This window comes from Staurois parvus, unplaced genomic scaffold (assembly GCF_062004578.1).
Source record: "Staurois parvus isolate SC_StPar_1 unplaced genomic scaffold, SC_StPar_1.0 ptg000953l, whole genome shotgun sequence".
NCBI lineage: Eukaryota > Metazoa > Chordata > Amphibia > Anura > Ranidae > Staurois > Staurois parvus.
Window position 1 is genome coordinate 1055135 of NW_028318749.1, and position 20922 is coordinate 1076056.

Consider the following 20922-nt stretch of genomic DNA (forward strand, 5'->3'; position numbering starts at 1 on the left):
TGGCAGTTGTGAATAGCTTTCTATGTTGTTGTAAGTATTTTGAATTTAATTCGCTGGGCAATCAGAAACCAATGGAGGGATTGGCAGAGAGGGGTGGCAGACACTGAGTCATTTACCTGAAGAGGTGAAAGACACTGGGTGTTTGACATCACATTTTGAACAAAGAGGTTTGCTGTATAATTTTCTTTCATCTATTTATTTATTTACTTTGCACACATCACATTTGAAGGTGGACATTAAGAACGGTTTTTTTTTTTGTTTATTTGAATAATTATTATGGACACATTGTTTGTGAACTCAGTAGAATAATTTTTTGAGCACAATATTTTTGAAAGTGGATATTTTTTTGGTACATTATTACGCAGTGGTATTTATATCACTTTTTTGTTTCAGGTAATTTAACACTTTAAAGTGCAGTCACACACACAATTGTTTTGCTCAGTTATGATGCCTGTATGAAGATATACGTATTTTCACCACCGCAGCCTCTGGGTTCCTGTGCACCGCTTCCCTGAACTTCTGGTCAGAGAGGGCATACTCATAACTTTAGTGGGAGTTTCACTGTTACCCCTCCTTGAGACTACAAGTCCCATAATTCCATCGCCACCTTGGCCACTGTGCATGGGTTCCTCATCAGTCCTCCCTGACTGCCTGTTTATGTCGACACAGATAGCATCAGCATGGAATCTCTCTCTCCCAGGAGAACACACATAAATGTGGCTCCATGGGACCCTGGAAACCAACTAACCCACCTGAAAACCAAAAACCTGGGGTGGTGATCTTTGGACAGCTCAAATACAGTATTATACAGAGGAATAAGAAGCAGCACACAAGGTAAGTGAAGATGTTGGTTACTGTAACGCTTTCAGAGGTAGAAACTGGGCTTTTTTACTTGATCATGAAAAGACACTTCTTCATAACCTCCACCACCAGAAGTGCGCTCGTTCTCTGATTGAAACCCACTCACATGTGCTTTCTCTCCCCTTATGCAGTATCTCTGAGCTCAGAGCTTGACAATTCACTCCTGTGATGGTGGAAGTGACCAGTAACAGTTGGGATTGTCTTAGCAATGTCCTAGCAACAAGGCAGGACAGGATGATGCAATCTCTGGGAGTTTTCCAGTCAGGCTTCAGGAGGCATGTAAATGGCCTCCACTTATAGTAAGGGCATTCTTCAACTTTGGCCAAAGCTGCAGTTTGTGTTCATCCATAGGCACCCCTTACCTTCTTATCTGCATAGGCAGTTTTTTGGTGTACCTTTACGGCTCTGTTCAGATTTCTGTGATGTGGGAATGTATGCATTCTGCAAGATTGAGTGTTAGGGATTTTTCACACAGACATTCTGCTCAGGTCCGCCTGCCCGTTTTTCAGGCGGACCAGATCGAAACCTCCATTCTCCTCTATGGAGCGGCAGATGTAAATGTACATGTGTCCGTTTACACCCAACAAATCTGATCCGATCTGCCAAAGAGGTATGGATGGAGATCCAATTCCCCTTCTGTCCATCAGATCGGATGAAAATGGACAGGCAGTCCGTTTTCATCCGACCACCCGTTGAGGAGAGTGAGCACACTGGGTCTATTTGTGCTTTTTTTAAGATAAGAGGTTCTTTTGAAATTTGTTAAATGTTACAGCTACAAATTCCAGTTTTCAGGAGGGAGGAGGGGAGGAAGATCATTGCTCATGAAAAACAAAAATGACTGTCACGTACAGGTTCCATGTCTTGATTGCGCACAATCGTTACACAAGGGGTGGGTTGAAATGGGTTAGGGGTGTGTTTTTGATGGATTGAGCTGAGGCTGCTTTTATTTGGAACTCTCTACCCCAATTTATCAGACTATCGCCTACTCTGCCCACTTTTAGGCGATAGTCTGAAAACCTATCTCTTCAGGGAAGCTTATCCAGCCTTCAGCTAATAATGGAATCTTCTATTCCTCCTACCAGTCCATCCCCCAGTTATCACCTTTTGTACCACTAGCCCCTCCCTCCTAGATTGTAGGCTCCCAGGAGCAGGGCCCTCCTTTCCCTCTTGTATTGAACTGTATTGTCTCCCATTATATTGTAAAGTGCTGAGCAAACTGTTGGCGCTATATAAATCCTGAATAATAATAATTTGCCTTCAACATGGCTAGGTGAAGAGTGCAGCAGATGGGAAATCTCCTTTAGTTAAATTGATGGGTTTAGTTCTGTTTTAGTATAAAAAAAAAAGGTCTGTACCGCAGGATCCCCCCACTTATACTTGCCTGAGCCTGATCCATCGCTGTGTCTGAGAGCAATGGCTCACTCCCTCCTCATTGGACATGGAGACACCAGCGGAATCCACTGGCTGCTGTCAATCAGTCAGTAGAGTGTGCGGGGCGAGGCCAGGCTGCGAATGTCAGTGGACACATGGGAGAGATTTACTAAAGCTGGTTCACTCAGAATCTGGTGTAGCTGTGCATGGCAGCCAATCAGCTTCCAGCCTCACCTTGTTCAGTTAAGCTTTGGCAATAAAACCTGGAAGCTGATTTGTTTCTATGCAGAAGTGTCCCTGATTTTGCACTTTCCAACTGTAGTAAATAAACCCCACAGAGCCCGCCTCGTGCCTGCATGAGTGCCCCCATAGCAAGCAGCTTGCTGTGGGGACACTCAGAAGAGGTGAGGAGCCAGGAGCACAGGCAGGGGATATGAGGATTGGGGCTATTCTGGGTAAAGCCATCACAATAATCAGATGAGTGTAACATGTTATTTAACAAACGCTTCTCCTTACAATGACTTTGTAAATGTTTCATTGCTGGATACACGTTTTGGCGTTCGCAGTGCACAGCAGCCTTCACAGGTGGAATGATTTCTATGGACTAATGAAGCAATCCCACTGTACCAAGTCCCACCACCGTGCACGGCTCAGCCATGTCTCCGCTTCCTCCCACTCAGCACGTGGAGGATCACACAAGCGTCCTCCCCCTATCCAGCGCCCTTTGTTCTCCCACATTGTACGTGCACTCGGTTTGAATGATAGATTCAAGTCTCGCGATCTTTCTGGCAGCCTCCAATTGGTGGAAAGGAAGCACGCCTCCGGCGCCTAGTTCACTGAGCTATGCTAAGAGATACAATTGCAACAGGAAATGGGATTTCCATACCAAAAAGCCGAACGTTCTACCAGAGCGCTGGCTACCTAGAACCACGCCCACAGCTTCCGGGAGTAGCCGATTCTCTTTTTAGACCCACCCACTTTCTCCGAGAACAGCCGAGCCATAAAGGCGAGCGGGATTCTCTTTGACGGAGACAACCGAGGTGTAAGATAGGTCCAACCCCCTTTTTTTCCGGAAACAGCCGAAGTTCCTTAGGTAAGTGTGGAGCTGTTGCCTCGTCTTCCTCTTCAAGATAGAGAAGGAAAGAAGGGGCCGCGCTTTAGACGGCGGCCGCGAGACCGCATCGGCCTTCATCATGTCTGACTTCGATGAGTTCGAGCGGCAGCTGAACGAGAATAAGCAAGGTGAGCACACTACCCGCCCGCTAAGAGATCCCGCTCAGGCCTCACACTGGGCGGCGGCGAGAAAAAAATGTGCGCGGCTGTGGCCTGGCTGGGCGGAGCTCTTGCTGTGCGGCAGCCTGTAATAGAGGCCCAGCCGGCCGGAGGCCCGGGCCTAGTCACACGAGGGAGGCGCTGCTGTGTGCTTAGAGGAGCCCGGCCGCCGCTACGCCTCATGGGCTTGTGCAGGCCGCGCTGAGCTCATGGCAGCTCAAGGACCCCTTCTCCCATTGTTTGCGATGGCGCCTATGTAGAATGGGTGATTCCCAATCCGTACAGGGAACCGAGTTCAGGCTTGGTGTGTGGGACAAAGTCACAGATTCTACTGGTGATTTCTTCATGGCCAATCCGAGCACTAGGTGAACATACACCTCGTTCAGTCTGTGATTATTTCCTATGGGTGGCCAGCAGCATGTTTCTGGTTATGGACCTCTTTGCTCATATTTTAGTTTTTATAAGTTATTTCAAGTAATTAAATGTTAATTATATTTCCTGTTTATCTTCTAATGCTAACAACATACGGATTCAATGTTGATGAAGAGTGAAGCTCCACTTTAGGCCCAGTACATACAAGGAGACTATTGGTAGAATGATCATCTCCTATCGAAAACCAGTTACTATTCATTTGCCCTCCTGAGGATTTACCCCCCTTCCTGACCAGGCCATTTTTTGCCTTACTTTAACCACTTCATGTCCAGACACTTTCAGTCCCTTCCTGCCCAGTCCAATTTTCAGCTTTCAGTGCTATCACACTTTGAAAATTGTACGGTCATGCAACACTACCCATATGAATTTTTTAGCATTTTTTTTTTTTTGAGACATAAAACTTTATTTTGGTGGTATTTATTCACCACTGGGGTTTTTATTTTTTTGCTCCATAAGTGAGAAAGTCCAAAAGATTTGAAAGTGTTTTTTCTTATAAAAATGTACAAATCTTTCTTTATAAATTTTGGCCAAAATGTATTCATCCATCTTTTTAGTAAAGATAAAAAATAACTCAAATTAGTTTATAACCAAAATTTATAATAGTAAAAATTTTTTTTTACATTTTTATTCATTTTTATTTTTTTTCCATACTGTCACCCTAGCAGTACAGTGTCACCATAGTGACACTACTACTTGTGGGGGGTGATGTTTGCTGATTGCTTTTACACCCATAAAGGCTGTAAAAGCAATAATTTCTCCTTCTCTCTGGCTATGTTCTTGCAGCCATTGAGAAATACTGTGTGAGCTTTGATTGGTCACAGCCTGTCACATGGTACAAGGCTGTTGTGAATAGCCTTGTACCTTGTGATCTCAGTGATTGTGCAGATTTCACACATAGGAAGCAATGTCAGAAGTGGCATCTTGCTTACACCTATTCATGTGGTCACTGATTGGGCAATCAGTGATATCATGATCGGAACCTCACACAGAGGTCCCGTGCAGCAATCGGCCTGGACACAGCGGGCACTGGATTGCGGTGCCGCGTGCTCTCAGGGAGCGCGCACAATCCAAAATGGGTGCCGTTTATGAATGGAACCCGCCCCTGCACTGCCACCATGCGGCCGTTTATATACAACAGCCGGAAGGGAAGTGGTTAACTGACAGTTGCGCAGTCATGCAGTGCTGCACCCGAATGAAATTTCCATCTTGTTTTCCCACAATTTTGAGAAAAAACAATATATTTGACTTTTTGCTATTAAACATGTCCAGTAAAAAAAATTAAAAAATTATATTTTCATAAATTTAGGCCAAAATGTATTCTGCTACATGTCTTTGCTAAGAAAAAATAAAAATCACAATACGTGTAAATTAATTGGTTTACGTGAAAGTTATAGCGTTTACAAATAGAAATTTTTTTTTTAAATGTTTACTAGTAATGGTGGCGATCAGCGACTTATAGCGGGACTGTGGTGGGCATTCTGACGGGGGGGAACTGACCTGGTGTCACTGACATCACCAGTGACACCAATATAGTGATCAGTGCTAATAAAAAAAACCACTGTACTCATGGCACTGTGCAGGAAGGGGTTAACATGAGGGGTGATCAATGGGTTAACTGTGTGCTGTGTTCTGTTTTACTCTGCTTTGTCTGTGTGCTTCACTGTAATCACACTGCTTTGCATAGTTGTGCACAGCCATCCAAAGCAGTGTGCATGAGCCAACAGGGAGAACTGTTTTTTGCTTACCAACAGTTCTCCCCCCCCCCCCCCTTTGGAGACCTTCAGAAATCACTGGGCGCTGGTGAGGCTGGGACCCGGTAATTGGCGGCGTAGGTAGGGTGCACGTGCCCCCTACTCAGAGATGCAGTAGCAGTGTTTCTGCTATAGGGCGGTCGGAAAGCGGCTAAAGTCACAAATTCTTGTAAGACACAATAGATCTTCAGATGTGATGAAATGTACTGTAATGTATTTTTTTCATTTTTGAGACTGCGCTGTCTTGGTCACTCAAATTTTTTAATTTTTTTTGTTTGAACAATGTATCGATTAATATAATTTGTTTTGTTATCATACAAGAAAAACATTTCCTGCTTGTCTCTTTTGATAATTTTGAATGAACTTTGTTGGTCCGTGGCCCAGCCACGGCACCACCTGCCTGCAGCTTGCATGTTCTCTCTGTGCCTGTGTGGGTTTCCTCTGGGTACTCCACTTTCCTCCCACACTTCAAAGACATGCTGGTAGGTGAATTGGCTCCTGTCTAAATTGGCCCTAGTATGTGTATGTATGAATGTAAATTAGGGACCTTAGATTGTACACCCCTTGAGGGTTAGGGACTGATGTGAATGTATAAAATATATGTAAAGTGCTGTGTAAATTGACTGTGCTATATAAGTAGGTCTTATTGACAAATGATATACAGTATAGAAGCTAGCAAGTAGTTTGCACAGAGGCACCACGAGAACTGCCATTGCAAATCTGCAACATTACAGTTTTGTTGAAGCCAGTAAGAATACCGTATATACTCGAGTATAAGCTGAGTTTTTCAGCACATTTTTTGTGCTGAAAAATGGCCCCCTCGGCTTATACTCGAGTCAACGTCTGCAGGGGGCTGCTGTCTCTTACCTGGCTCCGGTCCCACGACGATCCGGTCCAGGAAGCGCGGCTGCTCCTTCATTCGGTTCGTCCACTGGATGTTCGCGCGGCTGCTCGGCTCCGCCTTCTCACCGGTGATTGGCCGCCAGAACTGTAGCTCAGGAAAGGCACACAGGCGGCCAATCACCGGCGAGGAGGCGGAGCTGAGCGGCCCCGCGAAAATCGAGTGAAGGAGATGCAGGTAAGTGTGCCGTGCTTAGGTGCTGCTGCAACCACATATGCTGGCTGCAGCAGCACCATACTGGAACAGGGGTCAGCAAGTGTCAGTGGGAGGAATAGTGCCCCATCGTTGGTGTCACTGATGCCAATGATGGGGCATTATTCCTCCCACTGACACCAACGATTGGGCACTATTCCTCCCCCCCCCCCCCCCCACTGACACCAATGATGGGGCACTATTCCACCCCCCACTGACACCAATCATGGAGCACTATTCCGCCCCCCACTGACACCAATCATGGGGCACTATTCCTCCACCCCCCCCCCTGACACCAATGATGGGACACTATTCCTCCCACTGAGACCAAAGTTGGGACACTATTCCTCCCACTGAGACCAAAGTTGGGACACTATTCCTCCCACTGAGACCAAAGTTGGGGCGCTATTCCTCCCACTGACACCAATGATGGGGCGCTATTCCTCCCACTGACACCAATGATGGGGCGCTATTCCTCCCACTGACACCAATGATGGGGCGCTATTCCTCCCACTGACACCAATGATGGGGCGCTATTCCTCCCACTGACACCAATGATGGGGCACTATTCCTCCCACTGACACCAATGATGGGGCGCTATTCCTCCCACTGACACCAATGATGGGGCGCTATTCCTCCCACTGACACCAATGATGGGGCGCTATTCCTCCCTCCCACTGACACCAATGATGGGGCGCTATTCCTCCCTCCCACTGACACCAATGATGGGGCGCTATTCCTCCCTCCCACTGACACCAATGATGGGGCGCTATTCCTCCCTCCCACTGACACCAATGATGGGGCGCTATTCCTCCCTCCCACTGACACCAATGATGGGGCGCTATTCCTCCCTCCCACTGACACCAATGATGGGGCGCTATTCCTCCCTCCCACTGACACCAATGATGGGGCGCTATTCCTCCCTCCCACTGACACCAATGATGGGGCGCTATTCCTCCCACTGGTGTTCCCACCCTCGGCTTATACTCGAGTCAATAGTTTTTCCCAGTTTTTTGTGGTAAAATGAGGTACCTCGGCTTATATTCGGGTCGGCTTATACTCGAGTATATACGGTACTTGGTTTACCTTTTTTAACTTTTTATTTGCTGATAGTTTAACCAGATAGAGCCTGTGATTGTATTGTGTTTTATCCCACATTTTATATCTTGCACTAGCTTATAAGTGGCTTAATGCGGGTGGGCTTGAACCTGGAACACGCCTGCTTGCAGTTTTGCTTAGCTATGCTGCTGTTTGACTAGCAAACACACTTCGTTGACATCATTAGAAAATAGGGGTGCATTGAAATTTCAGTGGCTGAAACATTTTGGCCAAAAACACCCCTATCGGCTGTTGGCCGATATGAAAATAAGCACCGATACAGGTGCCGAAAATAACCCCGTCCGCCGCTGCTCGGTAGTTCAGTCTTACCTGAGAAAGCACTGAACGATCCCGGCTCTGCACATAGAGATAAGTGAAGGAAAGATGGCCTCCACTCATCTCTATACCCTTGGAGGACCCGAGCGATGTCCCTTCCGGTTCAGGCACCTTGTAAACGAGGCCCTTTTTTTAGCACTAGATCAATGCTTTTTTTAAAAAATGTATTTATTTTTTTGATCTAATGCTTGACATTGTAGAGGAGAGATGTGGGGTCTTATGGACCCCATATCTCTCCATAAAGAGGACCTGTCACTACTTATTTCTATCACAGAGGATGCATGCATCCCTTGTGATAGAAATAAAAGTGATTATGTTTTTATTTTTTAAAGGGACAGTGCATTTAATTAAAAAAAAAACGTTTAAAGTGCTCGCACGTGGTGAACGCATATGTAGGCCACGCCCACATATGTTAACAGTGTTCTGTTTTTTTCTTCACTATATCTCAGGCAATGAGCTGTCGCTCTCTCCAAGCTAAAAGAAACAAAGTTTCTTTTTAGCTTCTTTTCCAAGCTAAAAAAACGTTTCCTTTTAGCTTCGTGAAAAGTGATAGCTCATTGTCTGAGCTTTAGTGAAGAAAAAAAAAGCTGGCAATTGCATTTAAAAACTGTCACTGACATAGTGACAGCCAGTGAGGGAGCCTGTCTGTATGCACTGCTCCCTCACTGTATACACTGCTCCTCTCCTGCTCCCTCCTTGCACACCCTGCCCCTTACAAAGGAGGACCTGCCACTCATATGCTGTCACATATGTGATAAAATCATAAGATAAAAATATACATAAATGAAAAATTGGAGCCTCCCCACCCCCACATATGCAGACATTTTGGTTTGGTTTTTGGCCACATGCATTCTTACTTTTCGGTATCTGTTTTGGCACCAGAAGTTTAATTTCAGTGCACCACTACAAAGCAATGTACTTACAGTGAAGCACACGGTTAACCCTTTGATCACCCCTCATGTTAGCCCCTTCCTGCCCAGTGCTATTAGTATGGTGTCGTTTTTTTGTTTTTTTTTTTAACGCAAGTGGTTAAAAAGGTGCAGGATGCTTTTCCCTGCAGAAAGCAGACACAGCAGCCCATTCAAATGAATTGGCTGCCATACCAGCTCACTGGCAGTATGCACAGCCACATTTGTGAACCAAGACTTACACTGCCCTTCTAATATTGGGTCTGTCAGATGCTGAAGTTTCATTGCACAAGACTGAATGAAAGGGGAGTGCAGTATCATCCAAAGTAACAAGCCCTTAGGGTAGCTGTAGCCTAGCTCTAGCAGACATTCTAAATTATGGAAGGGAAATATCTGCAGCAATTTTGTGTTGGGCTTCTTTCACATGGGCGGATCGACCAAGTCTACCTGTTCATTTTTCTGGTGGATCTGATTGGACCATCCATTGCCCTCTATTGAATTGTGGATGTAAATGGTGTGTCTGTTTACATCCGCCTGCATCCCATCCGGTCCCCATCTGTGCAATGGATCGGATGACAGTCTGATGTAAACTGATAGCAGGTCCGTTTACATCCGACCACCCATAGAGGAAAGCAGGCTGTTTCCATGTTCACACTGCGTAAGCAGAGCAGGCACGGGCCTGTCATCCGCTTGCTTAGCGGGGTTCAGTAGACCGATTCCCCCACTGAGCAGGTGGATCCTCTGGCGGAGGCTGCCTCTGTGAAGGGGGCTTATTCTAAGAATTCTTGCTGCCACTGACTGCAGAGCACATTTGTATGTTGAAACTACTTTTCTGTTCATAAACTAATGGAGATTAGCCTTACACACTGGGATTGTTTTTAAAGTTGAAATTCTTCATGTTCTTTATTGGACAAACATTTAAACTGGATGATTTCAGCCTACCTCCACCCTGCCATGTAGATATTGGGATAGAAACCATTTTGAGGTTGTTTGCCTTGTCCTGCTTGCATTTGCTATTGAAAACTGGTTGACAACCCCAGAACATATCCATTTTATATAGGCAACATTAGACTGATTATCAGGCTTTGGGTATTTATAATCTTTTTAAAAAAAATTGAAGCAGCCAATCTCTTCCCAGTGCAGGCTAAAATTAAGCTAATTTCAGTGCTCTATTGAAATTGCAATTTAAGCATGTTGGGTGCTTCAAAACAGTTCAAAGCCCTACAGCTTTTCTTTTAAAGCAGCTACATCAGCCTGATCTGCCAGCATACTGCAGAGAGAGACCTTTGCTTTCTTTGTGAAAGCAGTGGCCCCTCTGCAGAGATCTCGTGTTCTGCTTGGTCATGCCTGTAGCTTTGCAGTCAGTAAAACTCATGCTCTCTAAGGCCCCATTCACACCTGAGTTTTGTAGCTTGAAGCTCAAACGCACAGGGGGAAATAAAAATCAATATTACTCCTTACTAGTTTTGTAGCTCAAATTGGGCAGATTTGCACATTTTTGGCATGTTTTTATTCTTATAGAATAGAAACACGCATTTTGCGTAATTTTCTGCTTGATCAAAATGTAAAAAGTAATCTATGACTAAATGTAAAATAAATACACATTAAGTAAAAAATCATTATGGATACATAAAAAAAATTTACTTTAACTCGTAGACTTAGAAAATGAAATAAACATAAATAATTTTTGTTTAATATATTTTTAAAGGGTTAGGGGGGATAAGGTTGGGGGTTGATTATTTTTTACATAGTATTTGAGTATTTTTATTTGTATTTTAAATGTATGTATTATCACTATAACAAAAAATAAAATGATAAATTGATGAGGATGATGCAGAAAAACCTGGCAACAAAGGATGCAACGGATGATATTTTTCTCTATTGGCTAATAAAAAAAAAAAACCTGTCAAAGCGCAACAATGGCTAAAAACACTGTGAAACCGTGCAAATAATGTGGTAAAATATGCACATGGAGCCTGATAGAACTCTAGTGTTGACTTGGCTGGCTCCACACTGCCATTACAGAATGTCCTGTGTGTGGTGTTTTTTTTTTTTTTTTTTTTTTATAAATGAGTACAAGTCCTTCTCTAGATGAGTTGGTGATGATATCACCTTGCATCTCCACCTCTTCAGGCATTCTGTCAATGAAGGAAGCTCAGAGAAGGTGATGACCCCCCCCACGCCCTTTGTCCTGGATGATTGCTGCTATCACTGTATAGTGCCAATCACTACATTGAATTGCAGCTTGGATAGTGATCGCAGGTGTGAGATATACATAACTTGCATTGGTCTAAGTTGGACCCATGAAAATGAAACTATACAAAAGAAAAATCCTACCTAGTATTTTTAGAAAAAAACCAACGTAAAGTTAAGGTGCTTTGCTTTTTTTATTTTATTTAATGCATAGGGGCCAGAGTGTCTGTGTGTACCAAATGCAGAATACATGGAAGGTAGAGGCTCCTTAAGAATCAATTTAAAGAACTAGACTGCATGTTGAAGGGAAAAGCCTCCAAGGTAATACTCTGAAATATTACACAGGATAGACAGGGGAGATTAGAGAACTGAATCTATGGCTGAAGACCTGGTGTAGGAGGGAAGGATTTGGGTTTCTAGAGCACTGGGTTGACTTTTCATTGGGGTGTAACCTATATGCTAGAGATGGTTTGCACCTAAATGGAAGGGGGTCTGTGTTGCTGGGGCAGAGGTTTATGGGACAGCTGGAGGAGCATTTAAACTGGGATTGAGTAGGGAGAGCTAATTGGATTATAATAGTGCAGACAGATCAGACAGGGGTCAGTCCTTATTGGTGGGTGGAATGGGGGAGGGCTATGGCAGGTGATAAGGAGGTTCCCATGTTACAAACAGCCATTGGAATTGGTACCATTTTGTCCGAAAAAAAAAATGCAACTTGTGTGCAAAAGGTGTCAATGAATTAGTATGTTCACCAATGCCAGAAGTCTGTCAAACAAAATAGATGAGTTGGAAGTTTTGGTGCATGAAGAGAACTATGATTTAATTGGTATTGCTGAATCTTGGCCTCATTCTTCTCATGACTGGGCCATTAATATTCCTGGCTATGCTCTTTCAGAGAGACTGAGTAAAAAGGAAAGGCGATTGTGCCTGTCTCTTTGTGAGAAGTGATCTAAAAGCGAGTGTGAAAGAGGACCTAGTTGATGGGAGTGTGTGATGAGGCTGAAGCATTATGGGTGGAACTGCACATGGGGGTGCGTATTACAAAGGCAATCATTGGAGTTTGATGTAGGCCACCCAGTGTTGATGAGCAGGTGGGGACTGTGCTCCTTGCACAGATCGAACGGGCTGGGTCAGTGATGATGGGGGATTTTAACTACCTGGAAATTGACTGGAGTTATGGCACTGCAGGAACAGTTAAAGGGCAAAAGTTTATAAACCTACTACAGGACAATTTTAATAGTACAGTTTGTAGAAGCCCCAACTAGGAATGATGCTCTGCTGGACCTGGTAATCTCAAACCATGCAGAGGTTATTACTAATGTCCATATAAAAGAACATCTGGGTAGCAGTGACCATAACATGATTTCATTTGTTAGCTGTAAACGGCAAGCACATACGGAAAAAATGCTCCACTTTAAGAGCTAATTTTCCAAGGCTGAGAGCTGCTTTCCAAGACAGACTGGGAAGGAATATTGGCATTAATAAACACAACACAGAAATGGGAGTTGTTCAAAAAGACTATGTGAACACACTGCAAAATATATTACCATGGGCAACAAGTTTAAAAGGCTAAAATTGAAACCTATGTGGCTTACGGCCAAAGTTAAAAAAAAGCTATAAATAAGAAAAAAAACTTTAATATAAAAATGAAGGAACGCTATCCTCGTTTAAACATTACAAAGAATATAACCATATGTAAAAAGGAAATCAAGGACACAAAAATTGAAAACTAACAGATTGCAAGAGATAGGACAAACCCTCAAAATTCTTCAAATATTTTAATAGTAAAAAGGTCCGGTTCGAGCATGTAGGCCCTTTACAAAATCTAGAGTGGGTGACTGGGGCCAAAGAGAACGCAAATTTATTAATACTTTTTTCAGCTCTGTGTATACAAAGGAGCATGGGGTTGCTTTTGTCTATAATGGGCATGATATTGCCCCAGATGATCCACATTGGCTCACAATTGATATGATCCAGAAACATTTAGACAAGGTGAATAAAGCACCTGGACCGGATGGCATACACCCATGGTTCCTGTCATTTCAAAGCCATTGTTTCTAATTTTTAGGGGCTCTTTAATGACTGGCATAGTACTGCTGTATTGGTGTAAGGCCAATCTGGTGCCTATATTTAAAAAGATCAAAATCTTTACCAAGTAATTTTAAACCTGTTAGTCTAACCTCTATAGTTGGAAAGATACTGGAGAGTAATAAAAGACCACATAGATGAGTTGCTTGAAAATATTTTAAGCAACAGACAGCATGGATTCATGAAAGACAGAAGTTTTCAAACAAATCTGATTCTTTGAGGAGGTGAGCAAAACCTTGGACAGGGGGGTGGCAGTGGACGTGGTATACTTGGATTTTGCAAAAGCGTTTGACACAGTTCCCCACACATGGCTAATGTGTAAGGTAAAGTCTATGGGCTTGGAAAAATCCATATGTAAATGAATAGAAAACTGCCTGGAAGATCGAATTCAGAGAGTAGTGGTTGTTTCATATTTTGAATTGTCTAAGGTTGTTAGTGGTGTACCCCAAGGTTCAGTGTTGGGACCCTTTTTAATATATTTATAAACTATATAGGGTCTGGAATTAAAAATCCCATTTCAGTCTTTGCAGGTGACACCAAGCTGTGCAGTGGAATAACGTCCTTACATTGGGCAACTGTGGCAAATGAGGTTTAATGTTTATAAATGTAAGGTTTTACACTTGGGGCTAAGAATATGCATGCATCATACATATTCATACATGCTGGGGGGGTTCAACTGGGGGAATATATGGTAGATTAGGATCTGGGAGTTCTAGTAGATCATAAGCTTAATGGCATGCAATGCCATGCTGTGGTTTCTAAAGCGCGCAAAATCCTCTCTTGTATTAAGAGGTATAGAGAGAGATATAATTTTGTAAGACCTCATCTGGAATATTCAGTTCAATTTTGGGCATCAGTTCACAAAAATAATATTGGGAACTGAGCAGTGCAGAGAAGGGACACCAAACTGATAGAGGCATGGGGGAGCTCAGTTATCGGGAAAAATTAAAGGGATTTAATTTTTTCTCTTGAAAAGAGGAGATTAGGGGGGAATATGATTAACCACTTGCCATCCTGAGGATGTGATCGGATGCTTTCACAATTTAGCAGGATATAAAAAGCGCCATTTGTAAACTGAAGTGATGAAATGCTCATAACTTCTGATTTCTTAGACTATAGAGATGATTGGCGCCATTCTGGTCTCTGACCAGCTCTATGGTCAGCCAGCGGAACTGCTGTGGAAGACAACAGGAGGGAGGGGGGTATCCCATCCCTCTGCTCGTAAAAACAATTCAGCAGCTAATTGGTCACTAGGATTGTTTATACGCGAAAGCCGACCACCAGCTGAAAAAAATACCAGGATGATGCCTGTAGCTGCAGGCATCATCCCGGTATAACCACTCAAAGTCCAGCGACGTACCAGTATATTGCTGGTCCATGTTGGTCATATATGTAACAGCAGAGAACTCGGGTATATGATGAATTGGCTCTGTGGATCAACATGACCGCAATTCATTCTTTTCTGTAATGCCCATGTTGAGGGTTAGGCCCAAAAGAGTTTTTAAATTCAGAAACCATGATAGGTTACCATGCAAATTGTCTGGCAAGAGCTGAATTTGGGTGGATGGCCATGTATTGTGCATATAAATTTCCTTGGCCCACAATCAATACAAATCTTCTGTGAAAATCAGCAGAGGGGCTAAACTGTAGTGCTGGCGGCTAACAGGGCTGATCCTGCTTACTCTGCGGTTTTGTGGACACTCTACAAAGGAGGCACTAGTATAGTTCTCTTCATGATCAATATATTGATCCGTGCAAACTCTAAACTAGTAATGGTGATCAGCGACCTATAGTGTGCGAGCAATCTAATGCTAGCTGACCCTGGCTGGGAGGGACGCTTACTGACACTATCTGATGTCGCTAGTGGCAGGAATACAGTGATCAGTGAAACATTATATTTACTGACACTGTACTAATGGCACTGGCTGGTTGACTGGGTGATCTAAGGGTTAAATGTGCTAATCGAACGCATATGTGTAAAATGTAGTGGTGCTTTTTACTCAGTGTTATGTTCTCTCTTCTCTCCCTGGACCGATGGGTGGGGGCTCTACGTATTTTGTCCTGTCAGTACATTTATTTATAAAAATTCATAGTGATTTGTGAGGATTCGCCTCCTAGTTAGGGAATGCCTATTGCTCAAAGTGTGTGTGTTTATCAGTCAGCAAATCAGCCTGCCTAATATTTAGCGGCTTTCTGCATGTAATTCTTGGGGATGCAGTAGTTGCAGTTTTAGTTTTGCTGTTAACGTTTTATAAATCCATTCTCCTTTCTTAATCAAGAGCGAGACAAAGAGAACCGTCATCGAAAACGTAGTCACAGTCGCTCTAGAAGCAGAGATCGAAAACGACGAAGTCGTAGTAGAGATAGACGAGGAAGAGAACAGCGCAGTGGCTCTAGGGATCGGAGGAGGCGTAGGTATGGAACATTTTATGCTACTTTTGTGTATCTTTCCCTTTTTTTTTCTCCCCCCCCCCCCCCCCTTTCTTTCCCCTCTCCCCAAGTCTGCAAAATACACAAGGCCTTATGTGGTGTAAAAATCAACTCTCCCGCAGGAAATTCCATTTTGCATGGTGATAACCTTTTTGATTTTTGAATGAAAGCAATATTTATTTCAGGTACTTATATAGCGCTGTCAGTTTACGCAGCGCTTTATATATATATATATATATATATATATATATATATATATACACACACATATATCCCTAACTCGCATGCATACACCTAGAATGTACTTGGTGGTTTTATATCAAAAGTTCAGTTGTTAATAGTTTCTTGTCTTAAAAGTCCAGTCTTCACAATAAGGTGGTGTACCATATAAATCACATGCTCACCATTCATACTTATATTCATACATAAGTAATGTGTGTGTGTGTGTGTGTGTGTGTATATATATATATATATATATATATATATATGTATGTGTGTGTGTTTTATTTATTTATATATATATATATATATATATATATATATATATAAAATTATTTTTTTTTATATTTCTAAGCATGTTATTTCTTGATGTAGATACAAGTTATGTAGATGTTCATAATATTCTTTGATCCTTAAGAATTTTGTTTTACATAAAAGCTGATCATTGTACGCACTGCTCTCAGTACAAGATGCTTTGTTTCAGGGTGGATTTGATTTAAATCACTAGTCAGGCTTGATTTAAATCCTAGTTTTCTACATAAAGACTACGGTAATTCTTGCTGGTATAACTTTAATATGCAAGTAGATGAAGATTTTTAGAATAACAGCTTTTCATATTAGTTTTTTTTATCCCCAGTTTAATAGGTCAATCATATTTGGACAACTTTTCTGCTGTACTTAGGAAGGAGAAAAATAATCATTACCTTAATAACAATTTAAATAGATTTATTCAACTGAAACAATAACATTCCAGCATATGTTATTTGCTTAAACAAACATCCATGTTTGTTAACTAATTTGGCTAAACAAAATATATATATATTTTAAGAAACTTAGACTGTCAGCCCCTTCCTCCTCACACTTAGCTTCACTTTCTTCTTGTGCAGATCTATTCCACTCCAAACAATCAGAAAAATATTGTTTCTATTCACTGAACTTCTTGAAACTTAGCACTGAAGGGGTTGATTCTGTATTCATAGGTTTGTAGAAGTTAGGATTAAGGTCTTTTTCTTAACTCTGTTCATGTTATAACATTTTTGCTGTGAAGAAGAGGCATGTGATCTCCGCTGAGTCAAATTCAGTTTTGAGAACTGCAAAAGTAAAGCAAGCATCTGTGATAATATCTTGTAGGCAGAGAAACTGCCCAATAATCTTACAAAAACCTCTGGAAGAGCCTGACATTGTGAATGGATTCATGGAATTTATTTACCAAAAAAATTAAACATATACAGCCTTATTCTACATAATTAAAATACTAATCTTTATTTCATGATGGAATAACCTTTGGATGGTAATATATTTTCCTCAAAAAGCATTTTATTTAAAAAAAATCCGATTTAAATAAAAACATCCGTTTTTTTTTTTTTGTTTTTTTTTAAATCATTTGTTTTTTATCCACCCTGGTTTGTTTAAACCTTCCAACTGCTGCATCTGCAGGATGGCTTGTTCTGGTCAAAAATAAGACTTACTGGCCTGATTACCATCTGAAAATAAAGGAAAGCGCCTAATGCCACCTCCAAATTTAATTGGCAAGCTGCACTATAATAAAAGGTTTTTGGTTTTTAGTTTAATACTTTAATTATTCCCTTTCCTATTTGATAGCCGGTCCCCAAGGCATGAAAAGAAAAAGAAGATTCGCAAATATTGGGATGTCCCTCCTCCAGGTTTTGAACATATCACTCCTATCCAGTATAAAGCCATGCAAGGTGAGTCATTTTGTGGTTAATTCCGCATGCTGCTTTTGAACTTGTGAAAATTGTAGTAAAGGTTTGTGGGGGTTTAATAGGTCAGAAGTGGTAATGTGCAGACTGTGTGGTCCCAGAATTCCTGCTCCTGTCACACTTCCTCCTGTGGCAGCGCATTTTGCAGACAGAAGGGCATCCTCAAGTGGCAGGATCTGTAAGTGGGTTGATTTTATTTTATTTTTGGCTTTCTGTCCATGTTAAGATGACAAGGTTTTATGTAATAAAAAATGTTATCTTTAGTAGAGTTAATGGAGTACGATATTTGTGCAGAGACTGACATAATAAACAGTTGTAGAAGTTTATACATTGGTGAGAAATGTTAATGTGTGGCAATAATAGTGTTTAGAAATATGTAATTGTTTTGGTTGTGTTGCTAGCTATAGTTTCTGTTGATCTTTGTACAGTCTGTAAAAATTTTGGTTTGACATGCTTGCAAGATTGCATCCAAAGACTTCAAAAATTGTTGCTCTGCGCATATAATAGAAGAAATACAGTGTTATAGATGACCAAAATATTACAGCACCTCATTTAGCAGTGCTTGTGCCATATCGGTCTTCAGTGAAAGTGGCCTCTTACCTTTTCTTCTACTGTACTTTGCTGCCATTTTGTGGTCTGTGCAGTTCACCTCTGGCATCTTTATCTTTAAAGTGGAAGCTCAGTAAAAATCTAACAGGCCTAAACCTACTCCCACCCCCTTCTAAGTTATCCAATCTTACATTGTAAAGAAAAGATTTGTTTACTTATTCTAATAGACCCCAGATCTCTCCATAAAGAGGAGCTATCGCGGTCCTTGCTGCTATTCCTTGTTAAGGCAATAAAAGTGATTTTGAAAAAGGTGCAGTATAAATAAAAAATCTTAAAGCAGAGCTCCACCCAAAAGAGGAAGTTCCGCTTTAAGGACTGCTCCCCATTAGGATTGGCACCTTTGGGGGGCGGGGGAGAGCGGGTACCCGAATTTGACAGGTACCCACTTCTTCTGGTCCGATCGCCTGGGCAAGCGGATGGTGTCCTCCCTCCCTGTAGTCTTTTGGGACATATGACAGGTACCTGAAGACTACAGGACCATTCATGCAGCGCTGCTCGTGCATGCTCAGTGGGTACCCGGCTGTGAAGCCGCAAGCTGCGCAGCTGGAAGCCCACACTGATGTTTGCGGCCTCCTGGAATACAGGACGGCCAGTGAAATGGGCTGCGGGGGACACACCGCGGGACAGGCTGTTTTTTAAAAGTCAACAGCTACCGTTTTTGTAGCTGCTGACTTTAATTTTTGGCAAGGTGAGTGGAACTCCGCTTTAATTTAAAGTGTCTTTTGTGCTCTTGCGTTCCATGGGTGTGTGCAATTTTAAAGCTTGACATGTTTGGTATCTAGTTACTGTGTAACATAATCTTATATATTAGCAAAATTAGGTATTCCATTGTTTTATGTTCATTCAAATTAAAGTGTTTTGCAAAAAAATTGCGTTTGGAAAAAACTGCTGTACAACTACGGTAAAAAAAATTAAACACCCTCCATTTTATTCTCTAGGCCTTCTGTGTTAAATGTATATTTGGGGGTTCTAAGTAATTTTTTAGCAAGCCATGCAGATTTTTACATGTATGAAAGAATTGGCTTGCGAAGCTAGTAGTTAGTGCAGTGAATGCGTTAAGGTAAAAAAAATTCTGCCTTTAGAACAACTTTTAATAATGATATTGCTGTCCTAAGTGCTCCTTGTGAACATTGCCGCCTAATGGCTCTGAATTTCCTTATTCCCCCAAATAAACAGCTGCTGGTCAGATTCCTGCTACAGCTCTCCTTCCAACAATGACACCTGATGGACTTGCTGTTACACCCACACCTGTGCCTGTTGTGGGCAGCCAGATGACCAGACAGGCCCGTCGACTTTATGTTGGAAATATTCCCTTCGGAATAACAGAGGTACTGAGGCTTACTGTGCTAACAGTTATATTTCAACAAACTCCGTTCCATTGATTTTTAACATATATTGGCCTTTTTACTTTCTTAAGCCTAACATACAGGCTGTCCACTCCTAACTTGATGCACTTTAACACTGCCTGGTAGACATCTACCAGTATTACAAAAATTTAACAACACCTTGCTGCTCTTTACTAGAGCGGAAAGATGATCCGCAAATGGGTAAGCTATTTTCACTTGGTTTCATGGAAGACATTTTGATGATAGCTGTCTGCACCTACACGGTTTTATTTGCTGTAGTTTAATAGCTAAAATAATCTTACACAACATGTTGTGTAGCTCTAAATTCCCTAGTTGGTCACTGCTTTACTGCTGCTACAGGGCATGTAGTTTCTTGTTCAGGCCGGAGACATTGGTAGACAAGAGCTGGAAAGATCCCAAGTTGCAGGTAACTAGTGTGCCCTAAAGAGTCTGTTAAAGCAGTCTTGGATTGCCTTCTAGCTCCTGGATTGGGCAGGCTAGCTCACTGTTCAGTTTAAATTAGTGTTGACAAACCAGAAACATTGATGTAAGTATTTTCTTTAAACAACAAAAAAGTGTAAAGTGGTAGGAGTCTGGAGGGGAATAGAGCTACATTAATGCTTGTGCAATAACTTTTCTTATACTGCTAATGGGAAAGTTAGTTTTGGGGTGCACTATCATTTTTGGGGATCTGCAGCAGATCTTTGTAATGCTGAAAACTGGAATTACAATTAGCATTTGGAAAAAGTTTGTCTGCAAGAAGGGATTGCTTGCAAATAAGCTGTAGGATTTTTGGTGTGGTGTGTGGTTTTTTTTTTTGTTTTTTTTTTGTTTTGGTTTTTAATACAATCTGGGTCTCAGTGTTTACTCTTTTTACTTCTGGAAATGGTAACATTACAGACATCAAAGGGAAAATGTACCAAATGGCCCTGCAATCTCCTTGTAATGCCTTTTGTTTCAAAGTTTGACCGCATAAGGCTGCAGTTAGTTTGGTGTTTGCAGAAATTGGTTGTTAGTTTATAAAACCTTTTTTTCCTTACGCAAACTTTGAATAAAAACCCTTTTCTATTTTGAAAAAACAAGATCAAAAAGTTGTTTCCATTTCTTTTCAAAGTGAAAATTGTGGGGCTGAAATCCCTTCGTAGCAAAATAAGTTTGCTACCATCATGCAAGGCAAGTAGGACATTCTAGATC

At 41.9% G+C, this 20922-nt stretch overlaps 1 protein-coding gene across 2 annotated transcripts in view; it reads left to right on the forward strand.

The window, feature by feature from the left end:
• The first annotated feature begins 3249 nt into the window (after window positions 1–3249).
• The window catches only part of U2AF2 (U2 small nuclear RNA auxiliary factor 2), a 37510-nt gene continuing 19837 nt past the window's right edge, over window positions 3250–20922 (forward strand). The window contains exons 1-4 of one of the 2 annotated variants that reach the window (XM_089656989.1): window positions 3250–3474; window positions 15683–15818; window positions 17655–17758; window positions 19559–19710. In XM_089656989.1, the coding sequence (XP_089513115.1) occupies window positions 3426–3474; window positions 15683–15818; window positions 17655–17758; window positions 19559–19710 (441 nt within the window). In that variant the 5' untranslated portion in view covers window positions 3250–3425. The remainder of the gene's footprint in view (window positions 3475–15682; window positions 15819–17654; window positions 17759–19558; window positions 19711–20922) is intronic. The other variant, XM_089656990.1, reaches the window with a different exon arrangement.